General features: G+C 44.1%; 1 protein-coding gene across 13 annotated transcripts in view; it reads right to left on the bottom strand.

Annotated features, from left to right (window-relative positions):
• JAKMIP3 (Janus kinase and microtubule interacting protein 3) overlaps nucleotides 1-15,104 on the bottom strand; it is a 326,613-nt gene that overhangs the window by 190,034 nt on the left and 121,475 nt on the right. For 7 of the 13 annotated variants that reach the window (XM_075348482.1, XM_075348483.1, XM_075348486.1 and 4 more), the window contains exon 3: nucleotides 10,949-11,446. In XM_075348482.1, coding sequence (XP_075204597.1) covers nucleotides 10,949-11,446 — 498 coding nt within the window. Of the gene's footprint in view, nucleotides 1-8,808; nucleotides 8,857-10,948; nucleotides 11,447-15,104 lie in introns of all 13 variants that reach the window. The other 6 variants (XM_075348478.1, XM_075348481.1, XM_075348484.1 and 3 more) reach the window with 1 other exon arrangement.

The following is a 15,104-nucleotide window of genomic DNA, read 5'->3' as shown; positions in this document are numbered from 1 at the left end:
AGGGGTACTTTGCACGCTGCGACATCGCTAGCCGATGCTGCGATGCCGAGCGCGATAGTACCCGCCCCCGTCGCACATGCGATATCTTGTGATAGCTGCTGTAGCAAACATTATCGCTACGGCAGCTTCACACGCACTTACCTGCCCTGCAACGTCATGCTGGCCGGCGACCCGCCTCCTTCCTAAGGGGGCGGGTCGTGTGGCATCAGAGGGACGTCACACGGCAGGCGGCCAATAGAAGCGGAGGGGGCGGAGATGAGCGGGACGTAAACATCCCACCCACCTCCTTCCTTCCGCATAGCCGCTGGAGGCAGGTAAGGATATGTTCCTCGCTCCTGCGGCTTCATACACAGCGATGTGTGCTGCCGCAGGAACAAGGAACAACAGCGTACCTGTCGCTGCAGCGATATTATGGAAATGTCCGACACTACACAGATCACCAGTTTACGACGCTTTTGCGATCGTTTATAGGCGCATCTAGGCTTTACACGTTGCGACGTCGTTACCAGCGCTGGATATGCGTCACTTTCGATTTGACCCCGACGATATCGCAGTAGCGATGTCGCAACGTGCAAAGTACCCCTTAGGGTTGCTGACTCACCTTTCACGTGTTCTACCGCCCTCTTGTGGGTTTCTTGCTAACTGCACTTTGGAGTTGTTTCTCCATTCTGTTTCAGTGCCCCCACAAGTGGACCAGAACAATGATCCTAATAATAGAAAAGTGGAAAGGTTCATGGGTTCAGCTCAACAGGTAAAATACATGAGCATATCAGCATGCCTCTCAAACTTCTTCACTGATTTGCGGCTCAAGACTGAGGCGAAACAAAGTCTTCAGAAGAAATTGCGGCATTTTTGGACGTCACTGGGAGAACATCTTACAAAATAAATAAATATTATTAAAATATTGTTAATAAAGATCAGAACATTCTGTCTATGCCATACTATATAACATCACAGTCTGAGATGGGGCGTAGTGTGATGCTCCTGTACATACGCTGAGGTTAGCTTGCTACATGTATTTGTCAATAACACAATTAGAAATATGTTAAACTTGATATTTTATTGATGTAAAATTAGTTACACATCACAATGTTACAATTTCATGTTATTCACAGCAGACTATAAATAATGTTGTTTACAGAGAGTTGTCACGTGTGACAGACAGTCATGTGGTTTCTGGCCATAGAAGGTCACAGTGTCTGGCTGCGGAGAATGCTCTCTGACTTTCCATTGTTCCTGCTGTCAGTAGTCATTGGTATAGGTAGCTTTCCTGCTGGATTCATCTATCTCCCTTTTGGACCCAGGAGGAGCTCGCCTTCCACCCAGTTGCTGATCATCAGTATTCCCTTGGTGTTTAAATACCCCTCCCTTCCTTCTTGGACTTGTGCTGGTAATAGCACGCTAAGTACGGGGAAGTACCAAGCACACAGTGAAAGGGAAGAGAAACTCTGTGTCTAGGGAGAGGGAAGATGGTGACCCTTGGTTGAACCTACTGCTGGTCCTTGGGGGTCTCTCACCACTCTAGATAGGTTTCGCACCTATGCGCCGAGCCGAATATCTGACCCTAGGTAGCTCTAGTGCTGGGCCCTAAATATGGAATGGGTGGGACGAGCTCTTTGTCAACCCCACTGAAGACTATAGAAGACACAATGAGGACACACAGGGGAAAATGCATGAGCCATCACTGGATGACTCCGGTAGAAGTTCAGAAGAGCTTTCAGCAATGATCCAGTATAGAGGAGTACAAGCCACCTGCTTGCAACCAAGGCTTGAAGGAACTGAAAACATCACCAGCACAGTCCAAAGGAATAAAGTATTTAAACACCAAGGGAATACTGATCATCAGCAGCTGGGTGGAAGGCGAGCTCCTGCTGGATCCAAAACGCAGACACATGAATCCAGCAAGAAAGCTACCTATACCAATGACTACTGACAGCAGGAACAATGCAAAGTCAGAGAGCATTCTGCGCAGCCCGACACTGTGACCTTCTACTGCCAGAAACCACATGACTGTCTGTAACACGTGACACACCTGTGACACTGTTGCATGTTAGACCCCAGACTGTCACTCAGTCTTATTAAATGTAAAAATATTTATTTTCATATAATTATCATTATTTACGTTTGTTTGTTTGTTTTTTAGAATTGCCCTCCTTTAGTAAACTGAGAAAATTATTGTATTGCAAAACTTGTATGTTACTCAAAGGGAATCTGTCAGCAGGTTTTTTCTATGTCATCTTAGAGCAGCATAATCTTAGGGCAGAGACCCTGATTCCGGCAATGTGTCACTTGCTGAGCTTTTTTGTTCACTTTTCATAAATCGATGTTTTGTCTGCTGCAGATCTAGCAGTACTCTGAATGCTGAGCCCTGTATAACACCACGCACATCCCTGATTGGCAGCTTTCTATGTACATTATGTATTGACATGAAGCTGCTCTCATGGGGAATGAAATGACAGAATAGGGGCTCCAAGGCTGGCCCTCAGACTTGAGACCCTGCGCTATCCCTTATCTCAGAGGTAGGCTTGATGGTAGCCAGGTTCGAGCCCCCAGCTTGACCCTGACTCCAGTCCAAGCCCTGTTGTTACTCCCCCTCTCCCCCACTCTTGGGGAGGGCCAGAGACACAGTAACAAAACCCCACAGAAAAAAAAGGCTAGTTAAAGGGTTACTTTTGACTTTTAGGATTGCTTCTTCCAATAGGGGGCACTAGAGTTTGTCTCCTTCCTCACTGGAGAGACAATTTGAATATTTTGCAGAGGGGCATTGCAGCTATAAGACCCCTCCCTGGCAGCCAGATTGGCTTGTCATGTCTCCGCAAGGAGAAAAGTTTTCCCCTGAGAACAATACTGATGAGCATTTGGTATTTTATCATATTTGGCCAACGCCTTAGTGATTTCAATACCTCTCCATGCTTTATATATGGATATACATGGTTATATATGGATAGACCTTTATTGTATAGCATTATAATACGGAATGTTCACACCGTAAACAGAAATATCTGGGTAATAGACACTTTAGTCCTATAGATTCTATAGCTCATCGATTATGTAAAAGAAACAACACAAAATTGCTAGAAGCCCGACCAATGTGATTGTATGTGTGTATCTCGGTGATCTATTGATTAGCTAGTTACACCTAACAAGAGCTAAATGAAATTCTCAAAGGTTTTCGAAACAAGAAAATAACGAGGCAGGTTGTTATTTGGAGTCTGTACCCCGTGACAGCCAAATCAACATCAGTGATTTATTTCACCAGGCCTTTGGTACGGCTACCATTTGTTAGCCGCCTGGGGAGCTGTCCCTGCCCTCTGAGTGGGAGACTTATGTGGATCTTAGATGGCTTAATTTGTTATCTCAGCACCTTGATGTCTTGAGATTAAACATAAAATATGGCTTTGTGGCTACAGACTGAACCTGGGTGATTTCTAGGAAAAGCAATAAACATTGTAAATTCTACAGTCAACGTATAAGCTGCCTTCAATATAGCACAATTATCCGGTGCAACAGTAAAAAATGGTCTTCTTAGGAGTCTACTCTATTCTACTTGCTGTTTTCCATCAAGGTTGGGGATTTCTTGAAACATTTCTATGACATGTCCATCAGTCGTTACCATCTGTGAGATAGAGCTGGTCCTGTTCTCATCTCCATTGGAGTAGTGGCCGAGTTTGACAGGGCAAAAGTCCGTTCTGAACTAAGTACATGTGTAATGCTCACAGCCAATGTAGTGGCAGTGAGAGGGGTTAGTGGACCCACTGGACCATAGGGGAAACCAGGACTTACCCATTTGTGGGAGGGGATAAATTAAGCGCCTACCATGAGGCGGACACCAGGTACCACTCCCAGGGCAGTGTCTGGACCTGTGGCAGCAGACCCCCAGGAACCAGGACATTAGACAAACTCAGATAGAGGCACAGGTGGGATGCTGGAGCCGACAGGCAGGCGGGTACCAATAGATATGGTGGGCATGGCAGAGACAGATAGGTACGGGAAGACAGGTATAGGTGACGGACACAGGGATAACGGGACAGGAGCTTGGGACCTGACAACTAGCTAGCAGACTGGTAGGCAAACTAACTAAGGATGTTGCACAGGCCTTTTGTTACATCACCACCGGAGTCTGCTCCAGCGACTTCTGCTCCGATCGCCAGGCGACGCCGTGTTCCTGCCGTGGATGGTGCTGGTGATGGGAGAGAAGTTGATGCCAGCAGCACCAGTGGGCGCAGGCTCCGATCATCCACTGGGCTGGGTTAGCTTGGGATCTGCAGTACCGCTGGCTGACTGTGGGTGGCATGTGTCTTCCAGCTGAAGTTGCCAGCGTTCAGCTACAGCCAATGGGAAGACACCACACCCTTCTTATTTCCCCTCCTGTCACATGATTACTGCCAGATATAGTTCTGATTTTCCTGGCTCCTGTTATGTCCTATTCTGTTGGTGATTCCTGTGTTGTCTTCTGCGTGTTTTTGACTACCCTTCTGCCTACTGTTTTTGTACCTTGCTGCCCGACCCGGATCTGACCTCTGCTACGTTTGCTGACTACGTCACTGCCTGCCGATTCTGTCCCTGTTCCGCAATTCCTGGTTTGACCCTGCCTGACTACTACTCTCATCGGACTGCAGCCTTCCACAGGTAGTGATCTCCAGGGTCCTATGTAATTCAAAATCCCTGTATAGGGGTTAAAGGGTTTCAGGGTTCTGGGGGTCCTACTTGGTGAGTGGCTTCCCTCTAGCCTCCCCTTTACAGCCCATCTGAGTCTGTGGATCCAGGCAGGCGTTACACCTTTCCCTTACTGGGAGGGTGCCTTAAATACATAGTGCCTCTCAGCCATAGGCTAAGAGGCATTTCCGAGAAATGGCGCACCGACCCTTGAAGAGGAGGGCTGGTGTGCGCATGCACTCCCTAAGCACATTCTCAGGGAGCCTGGGGAAGAGGGAGGAAGACAAGCACAGCTGGGGGGAGGATGCAACGCAGCGGCAGTGGTAAGTCAGCTTCCCTACAGGGATACCGGCGCTACAATATGCGTATGTTGCCTTGAGAAGAATCGTGCTCTACTTTTCCAGAAAATGATCTTTTATCTGTCATGCTACTTCGCTTCTGTTCTGTGCAGTACATGCCCACCTTGTTCTTCCCCCTTTAGTGACTGACAGCACTGCCTTCAGTTGTGCTAATGATTTCAAGCTTAAAATCCCACATATGCACTGAGACATTGTGTTCACACTTGCACAGAGTCTTGAGCAGGCTTAAGCTAGCTGAAAGTTATCTCTCCCAACTCCCTTAACACACAAGAAAGCTCAACTAACCTGAGAGCTCTTCTGTTTTCTATGAGAGATCCAGTGCCAAAAAAAGAGGCTCCGTGCCAAATAAAAAAAAAATGATTATGGAAATTCAATACGTCAGATCCTTCTCTTCACCAACATCATCTGTTGCTAAAGTAACTGCTGTTCACATTAGGCTGCTTTCACACTACGTTTATTTAACATGCGTCAGGAACGTTTTTTTGCTGCAAAAGCGGATCCTGCTTTTACAGCTAAAAACGCATGCAAACGCATGTGTTATTTTGCAGGATCCTGTCACTGGATGTTTAGGGGCGGGCATTGGAGTCATGTGATCGGGAGTGAGGGGAACTAGACTGGGAGCCGGCTTCTGACAGCTGCAGACGCTGGTAACCAAGGTAAACATCGGCCTTGGATACCCGATATTTATCTTGGTTACGAGTGTCTGCAGCTGCTAGGAGCAGGGCTGTCTGCACACGTAACCAACGTAAACATCGGGTAACTAAGAGAAGTGGTTACGCGATATTTACCTTATATGTCATGTTTTTTTACCATTTATTTATTTTTAACCCTCTCCAATTTCTCACTAGCATTTTTCCATTTTCTTTTCCTTTCTTTCTTTTCCTTTATTCTTTTTCTCTTTTTCTTCTCATTCTTCTTTCCTATTCCTCTATTTTTCTGCTTTTTCGTTTCCCTTTTCATTCATTCTTTCTGCATTTTTCTCCTTTTTTTTTTCTTTTTCACTATGGAAAAACCGCAGTGCATATACCCTTATAATGTGATGTGTTCTATTGTGAAAGTTCCCTTGATGAAAACATGTGTTTTTAATTTGGGAGGGTGTGTGTTATACGATATAGGAAGCCGACATCCCTTCCTCCCCAAAGCATGATTAAGACTCACGTCGAAACGCGTAGCTTTGTGGGGTCTGAATAATATCTATGCTATATCTTGCTGACCGCCTGTAAACCCCTATTTTTATGGATTGATCAATAAAGATGACTTTTTATATGAGAACTTGGACCGCGCTGGAAATTTTTCTTCTCTGATTCCTCTATGGCAGCCTAGCCTTCCGTGCGCAGCCCTGGATATACAGCGGACCACAGCAACTCGGTGAGCTGATTTTTTTCTTCTGTCTTTGGATATTTACCTTTGTTACGAGTGTCCGCAGCTCTCAGGTGGGAGAGAGAGGGAGGGGAGGAAGGGGGAAAGACAGAGATAGAGAGAGAGGGTGAGGGAGGGAGGAGGAGACAGAGACAGATCACGCGAGACTGGTTCTGGGCATGCTCAGTAGAGCAAGCAGGATCCTGTCTATCAGCATGCCAGCATTCACCTGCGTTTGCGTGCTGTTTAGTCAGGATCCGGTGACATGCAGTATTTGGACGCAGCTCAAAAACGCTACAAGTAGCGTTTTTGAAAGATGTTAAAAAATTGCAAGTCGCTGGATCCTCACTATAACGCACGCAAACGCAGGTGAACGCATGTTAACGCGAGTCCATTGCAAATGCATTGAAGTGAAAACGCATTTGCACTGGATCCGTTTTTCCGCTAAAAAAACGTTAGGGACGGATGTTAAATAAACGTAGTGTGAAACCAGCCTTAGATGGCCAGCTGATCTCTATGTAATGGGCTTGGGGTGGTCTAAACTGCAGGAGGAACTCTGTTAAGTACATGCAATGATACTAAGCCTTTCAAGCCAGACAACTCTAACCCAACTGAAGCCAACAATGTCAACCACTGAACGGGAGGAGCTTTATGGACAGCATGACTAGTAGGTGAACCACACCACCCAAGAAGAAGGCTAGGAGAAGTACCAGAGCACCCAAGAAAAAGGAAAGAAGATGCACCAGAGCACCCAAGAAAAAGAATAGAAGGTGAACCAGACCACCCAAGAAGAATAGAAGGTGCAGCAAATCACCCAAAAAGAAGAACAGAAGATGTAGCAGACTACCCAAGAGGAAGAATAAAAGGTGCACCAAACCACTCAAGAAGAATAGAAGGTGCATCAGACCACTTAAGAAGAAGAAGAGAAGGTGAGCCAACTGCCCATGAAGAAGAATAGAAGATGCATCAGAATGCCAAAGAAGAAGAATAGAAGATGTACCAAATCACCCAAGGAGAAGAAAAGAAGGTGCACCAGACAACCCAAGAAAAATAGAAGGTACACCAGACCACCTATGAAGAAGAATATAAGGTGCACCAGATAAACCAAGAAGAAGAATAGATGGTGCAGTAGACCACTCAAGAAGAAAAATAGAAGGTGCGCAGACCACCCAAGAATATAAGGTGCACCAGACCATCCAAGAAGAAGAGTAGAAGGTGCACCAGACCATCCAAGAAGAAGAGTAGAAGGTGCACCAGACCATCCAAGAAGACTAGAATGTTCACCAAATCACCCATGAAGAAGAATAAAAGGTGCATCAAACCATCCAAAAAGAATAGTAGGTACACCAGACCACCTATGAAGAATATAAAGTGCACCACAGTACCCAAGGAGCATAGAAGGTGCACCAGATCACCCAAGAAGAATAATGGAAGGTGCACCAAATCACACAAGAAGAAGATAGAAGGTCCACTAGAACAGCTAAAAAGAGAATAATAGAAGGTGCACCAAACCACCCAAGCAATATAGAAGGTGAAGCAGACAACCCAAGATGAACAATAGAAGGTGTGTCAAACCACCCAAGAAAATTAGGTGAACCAGACAAGCTACCAAAAAGAAGAAAAGATGGTGCATCAAATCACCAAGAAGAATAGAAGGTGCGTCAAATCACCCAGGAAGAAGAATAGAAGGACTACCAGACCACCCATGAAGAAAATTAGAAGATCCGCCAAACCGCACATGAAAAATAGAAGGTACACCAGACCACCCAAGAAGAAGAATAGAAGGTGCACCAAACTGCCCATGAAGAATATAGGGTGCCCCAAACCACCCAAGAAAAATAGAAGGTGAATCAGACCACTCTATAAGAAGAATAGAAGGTGCACCAGACCATCCAAGAACAAAAATAGAAGGTGCACCTGACCTCCCAAGAAGAAGCATAGAACCAAACCACCCAAGAAGAATAGTAGGTGCACGAGACCAATGTTGCACTGGACAGCTAAGTAGCATATCAGATAAAAAATAATTTTCACGTATTTTGACAGTACAGGTGTGATCAGAAGACATACCTCATTCCAGACTGTTGAGTTGGATATTGGGCAGCCAGAGTTTTAATGCAGAGGAGAAGTGATTGACTGTGCACTCTGCAGCACAATGCATTTCACAGGCACTGTGCAAACGCCAATCATTGCAGGGAGGAAAAGATAACCATATGGATTAAATGTTATATTAACAGCAAGAAAAGAGAGGGGCTATGGCAATTGCTGGATGTTTTTCTACACTTGTAATGATATCATTTTTTCCTACAGTGTGTTGTATTTACAATATGTATATAGCACGCAACATGAATTAGTACGTTTTTCTCATTTTCAGTAAATTATCTTCTTTTTCTTTTGATCCACTGACATGCTGCGTAACTACAGAAATCAGTCTCACCCTGCGTCCTTGATTATTCTTTTTTTGCAATTTCTTATTTTCCGACATCTGAAAAACAATGAAATTAAAAAACTGTAGACCTTTGACCAATCTCCATAACATCAATATGTAAACACAAGGATGGTTACGGGTACTTAACTGAGTCAAGGTCGCAGGTCACATTCTTATCCACGCCATCCATTCCGCTGCTGGGTTTGAATTCTGCAAAGGAGCTTATGGAGGGGTCATGGATGAGAATGGATGGACGGAAATGTACTCAGCTGAAGAGTTGGCACTATACTGCTGTGCGTGACAAATGAAAAACTCAAATATTCTGTACTGGGACATGGACGTGACATATGAAGAAGACAACCCATTGGGAATAGTGGTCATGGTCCCTTTATGGGACACTATCCAGTCTGCAGTGCACTTATGGCGTCCTATACCAGATCTGACCTTACATAAAGTTAAAAACATTTTTAACCAACTTCTCTTACCTCTTTATATATCCAAAGCTGTGATCTTGTGAAAAATATTTGTACCTGCAAAGTTCTGAAAAGTTCTTTACACCAGTCCCAACAATTAAATAACATTATATTACACCTGTCCCAACAATTAATATATTAATTAAATAATAATTATGTAAATAATATTTTATTAGTTAAACAATTATTATTTCAATATTACCCATATATATATATATATATGCATGTATATATATATATATATATATATATATATATATAAATACAGTACAGACCAAAAGTTTGGACACACCTTCTCATTGAAAGAGTTTTCTTTATTTTCAAGACTCTGAAAATTGTAGATTCACATTGAAGGCATCAAAACTATGAATGAAAACATGTGGAATGAAATACTTAACAAAAAAGTGTGAAACAACTGAAAATATGTCATATTCTAGGTTCTTCAAAGTAGCCCCCTTTTGCTTAGATTACTGCTCTGCACACTCTTGGCATTCTCTTGATGAGCTTCAAGAGGTAGTCACCGGAAATGGTCTTCCAACAGTCTTGAAGGAGCTCCCAGAGATGCTTAGCACTTGTTGGCCCTTTTGACTTCACTCTGCGGTCCAGCTCACCCCCAAACCATCTCGATAGGGTTCAGGTCTGGTGACTGTGGAGATCAGGTCATCTGGCGTAGCACCCCATCACTCTCCTTCTTAGTCAAATAGCCCTTACACAGCCTGGAGGTGTGTTTGGGGTCATCGTCCTGCTGAAAAATAAATTATGGTCCAACTAAACGCAAACCGGATGGAATAGCACGCCACTGCAAGATGCTGTGGTAGCCATGCTGATTCTGTATGCCTTCAATTTTGAATAAATCCCCAACAGTGTCACCAGCAAAGCACCCCCACACCATCACACCTCCTCCTCCATACTTCACGGTGAGAACCAGGCATATAGAGTCCATCCGTTCACCTTTTCTACAAAGACACGGTGGTTGGATCCAAAGATCTCAAATTTGGACTCATCAGACCAAAGCACAGATTTCCACTGGTCTAATGTCCATTCCTTGTGTTCTTTAGCCCAAACAAGTCTCTTCTGCTTGTTGCCTGTCCTTAGCAGGGGTTTCCTAGCAGCTATTTTACCATGAAGGCCTGCTGCACAAAGTCTTCTCTTGACAGTTGTTCTAGAGATGAGAAGGTGTGTCCAAACTTTTGGTCTGTACTATATATATATATAATTTAAATAATTATCATTTAATATATTTAAATAATTATTTAAATAAATAATTTATTTGCTTATTATTTGCTTAATTGATATTAAATTAATATGTAATTTATTTGCTTATTTATAAGTCTATTAATGGATTATCTTATATGGCAGTGAAAATGTGAAATTGAAAAATATTGCTTGCAATCCCTCTACTAACCACACGGTGCGCTGTTAAGAATCTGAACAAACAATATAGAGGAAGTGAAATTTTCAATGGCACCACCTAGTGGTAGAAATGCTTACTGCAGTGGATTATAATTGCATTACAATTGTCTATATTGGATAATGTATGTATCTATATTTTATGTTTCAAAAGCACAACTAATTTAACATAAACTCTTTATATCTCAAAACTGTATCACCAATGTGTTAAATGTAAAAACAAAACAAAAAATAGACTGATTTTGCATTTTATATTCGGCACATACCAATCTCCGGATTTCCCTCTCGCATTCCTTTTTTATTCTGGAGATCTCCTCTTGATGTAAATGATACACGCTCCTTATTTCCGCAGCCTTCATCTTATCCGCGTGAATAACCACAGTTAATGCCTCCTCCACTTGTCTTTTGGCTCCTTTAAGCTCGAAAATCTCCTGTTGCATTTTGATTTTCTCAAACTCGAAGGTTTTTTTGGCTTCCTCCTTTGCCTCGTTATACAGGACGGTCTTCACTTTGTCCGGGGCGGCGTCTCTCAGAGCGTTCACCACGGCCTGCAGCCTCTGATTCTCATTATCTTTAATTTTAATGACCCGGATCAGTTCGGACTCGTGCTGCCGCAGGAGGGCTTCCCGGACGGCCTGGAGCTCCTTCATTTTCTCCTCATGTAATTTGGCCTTTAGCTCTGTCACAAGAACAATATTTTTATGCTGCTCGTGTTCTCGAATTTGGCGGATTTCTTGATTTTTCTCTCTTTCAAGCTTGTTCACCTGGAGAAGAAGTGACCAAGACAAAAATAGATATTTGGAATATCATCAAAATAAAGTAGTTATAGAAAAGAGACAGTTCTATACCTACTACACGGGTTATAAGAGGTTTCCAAGACAGAGCAATTAGAATTACATTGTTATATCTGTTCAAAAGAGAGAAGTTCTTAAAGTTGAACCTATCCAAATCATTCAGTGCTATTAATCACCCGTCATACCATTTTTTATCATTTAAAGGGATATTCCATTTAGACTACTTCTAATTGGGTGGGTGTTCAACCATTGAGATGAAGGGGTACTTTCACTAATCCCCAGAAGGGAACACTTTCACCGATGTCCAGAAGGGGGTATTTTCAACAATCACCAGAAGGGGGCACTTTCACTGATTCCCAGAAGGGGGCACTTTCACTGATTCCCAGAAGGGGGCACTTTCACTGATTCCCAGAAGGGGGCACTTTCACTGATTCCCAGGAGGGGGCACTTTCACTAATCCCCAGAAGGGGGCACTGTCGCCAATCACCAGAAGGGGGCACTTTCACCAATCACCAGAAGGGGGCATTGTCACCAATCACCAGAAGGGGGCACTTTCACCAATCACCAGAAGGGGGCACTTTCACCAATCACCAGAAGGGGGCACTTTCACCAATCACCAGAAGGGGGCACTTTTACCAATCACCAGAAGGGGGCACTTTCACCAATCACCAGAAGGGGGCACCTTTACCAATCCCCAGAAGGGGGCACTTTTACCAATCACTAGACGGGGGCACTTTTACCAATCACCAGAAGGGTGCACTTTTACCAATCCCCAGAAGGGGGCACTGTCACCAATCCCCAGAAGGGGGCAATGTCACTGATCCCCAGAAGGGGGCACTGTTATGATTCAGGGACTGAGGAGGATAAAAAAAAATGCGGAATCCCAAAACGGTAACAGAGTGGCTGGACACTTAATGGACTGCAGACCTAATCCTGACACATAATTGGAAGTAGCCGTGGGGCGTGCCTACGATGACCTGGACGCCTCAACAAAGCCAGAGAACTAAATAATCTCATATATAGAGATATAAGAAAGCTAATCTGCCTCAGAGCAGTCCCCAAAGATAGATAGATAGCCCCCCCACATGTAAAGGCTACGGTGATATAGAAAAACACAATACAAAGTCAGAAAAGACAGATTCAGCAAAGGTGAGGCCCAAACTATCTTTATAGGAAAGGATTCGAAAGAGCAACTGTCTGCAGCCGTAAAAACCCTAATATATACCAGCACGTCTGATATGAAAAAATCCTGAGGTCACATAACCTCTCCCCCACTGTATCAGCACTCAGATGTTACTGGCATCCAAAAACACTAATACAGATGAGGGACTGAATAATACCAAGCATGACAAACACAATACCTTGCAGAATCATGAAGCTAAGTATACAGACACTCCCAACAGGGAATGATCCCATTCCACCAAGAACTCCACACAGACAAAATAGGAATTAAGCCTTAGTATTAAAGCAGAAAAAACACCAAGAAAGTGGAAAACAAACAGCAGAGGCACAAAGACCACCTATCTGAGAGGAGTTCTGGTAGTGAACAGATCTGGTTACAGAATGTCCTTAACACACAGGAGACATTGACCACCGGCAAGAAACAAGAGAAAACTACTCAGTTATATAGTCCCAGGCTGACCCTGATTGCCAGTCCTCCACAGGTGTGTAGCTTTCTTTCCACACATCAACTGCACCGCCAGCACTGACCACAAGAGGGAGCCCCAAACTGGAAAACATATTCACAACAGGGCACTGTCACCAATCACGAGAAGGGGGCACTTTCACTAATGCCCAAAAGGGGGCACTTTGACTAATCCCCAGAAGGGGGCACGTTCACTAATCCCCAAAAGGGGGCACTTTCACCAATCACTAGAAGAGGGCACTTTTACCGATCACCAGAAGGGGGCACTTTCACCAATCATCACAAGGGGGCACTTTCACCAATCCCCATAAGGGGGCACTTTCACCGATCACTAGAAGGTGGCACTTTAATACCTGTTATAATGGCGTGGCAGTGTACCTGCTCGACTTTCTATCCATTAATTTTCCATGCTGCCACACCACCATACTTTGCTTTCTCCAGCAGCCCCATATTGTCACAAGTGTGTTAAGGGTGACAGACAGTTATGTGGGTTCTGGCAATAGAAGGTCATAGCATCTGGCTGTGCAGAATGCTCCCTACCTTTCTATTGTTCCTGCTGTTAGTATTCATTGGTATAGGTAGCTTTCCTGCTGAACTTTTATCTCTAGGACCCAGCAGGAGCTCGCCTTCCATCCAGCTGCTGATCATAAGTATTATCTTGGTGCTTAAATACCGCTTCTTCCCTGGATTGGTGTTGGTGATATTATTCAGTACACTCTAGCTCTGGTTGCAAGCACTTGGCTTGCTTTCACCTGTAGTATCGTTGCTGAAACTTTGCTGCTCTCCTAATAAGACTGATTTTCATAAAACCTCACCTTTATTGATGCACACTAAAAATATATGGAAAAGCCGCTTATGTGATTCTACAGTAATCTAGGTCCACATCTTTGATCAGCTATGGCTATGGATCTATTTAGATTGTGAACCCCTATGGGGACAGTGATGATAATGTCTGGAATATGATGGCGCTATATAAGCAAAACATAGATTACAAAAAAATAGATTGATTAGGTCCAACATATGTAACCAGTTATTTCATGTATTCTTAGTGTGCTGTAATAAAGTTAGTGCTGGATTTTTTCTGCCCTGATGTCTGATGTGTCCCCTACGTGTTTTCCGGACGGAGAAGTCTTCTAGCTATCACGCTATGTTTTTAGCGCTCTATGCTGCACAGCAGCTGGTCTCTTTCTGCAGTCTGATCACTAAATTCTCTGTTAGGTTCTTGTCACATGCAATATTATTCAGAAAAATGCTATGGTGCTTGTCACGCATTTCAAGGCATCTTTATGAGCTTTTTTTGTAGCCAAAACACTAGAACAAGATATTACTGTGAAATCTAAAGTGCAATCAAAAACACACTTTAGAGGGAAGTCGTCATGGCTCATACACCAGAAAACCGGAATACAAAAGTACTTTTTGGGGTTTTATGTGCCGTCCATGTCACTCTTTGAAACAGTGGTTGGGGTGTAGGAGGTGGTCGTGTCCCCTACTGTTTTATGCTAATGTCTGTCACACACTTACTCTTTCTTTCTGTTCTCCAAGCAGAGGAGGATGGTCAGAGATTTGATCGTTGAGCCTTTTCTTGCCAGTGACAGCCGCTGGTACGGGTTACATGACGTAGCGGCCGCAGCCATTGTACCTGGCAGGACTGGGTCACTCAGCTGGCTGCAGAAGCCAAGGAGAGGTGACCTGGGAGCCTATAAAAGTGGAAGAGTGTCTCTGAGGACTGGGACCCATGACAACAGTTGGAGGCTGTGGCAGAGTTGGCTCCATTATCTAAGGTGGTGACTGCAACGTTGGCTCCCAAACAGCCCTTCGGCAGAAAGAAGTGCCTCTGGCAGCTGTAGGATTTGTAGACGGCCAAGAAGCCTGGAGATCCTAGAGACAACATCAGCCCCAGAGTTACCCTGGAAGTACAGCCAACATCGGCCACGGAAACAGTGAGTAGCCCACCAGCCCAGAGACCTCGGCCACATTTTCTAA

The sequence above is a fragment of the Anomaloglossus baeobatrachus genome, chromosome 5, assembly GCF_048569485.1.
Source record: "Anomaloglossus baeobatrachus isolate aAnoBae1 chromosome 5, aAnoBae1.hap1, whole genome shotgun sequence".
Taxonomy (NCBI): Eukaryota; Metazoa; Chordata; class Amphibia; order Anura; family Aromobatidae; genus Anomaloglossus; species Anomaloglossus baeobatrachus.
The sequence above is the reverse complement of the archived record's forward strand: the minus strand, read 5'-3'. Positions and strand labels throughout refer to the sequence as shown.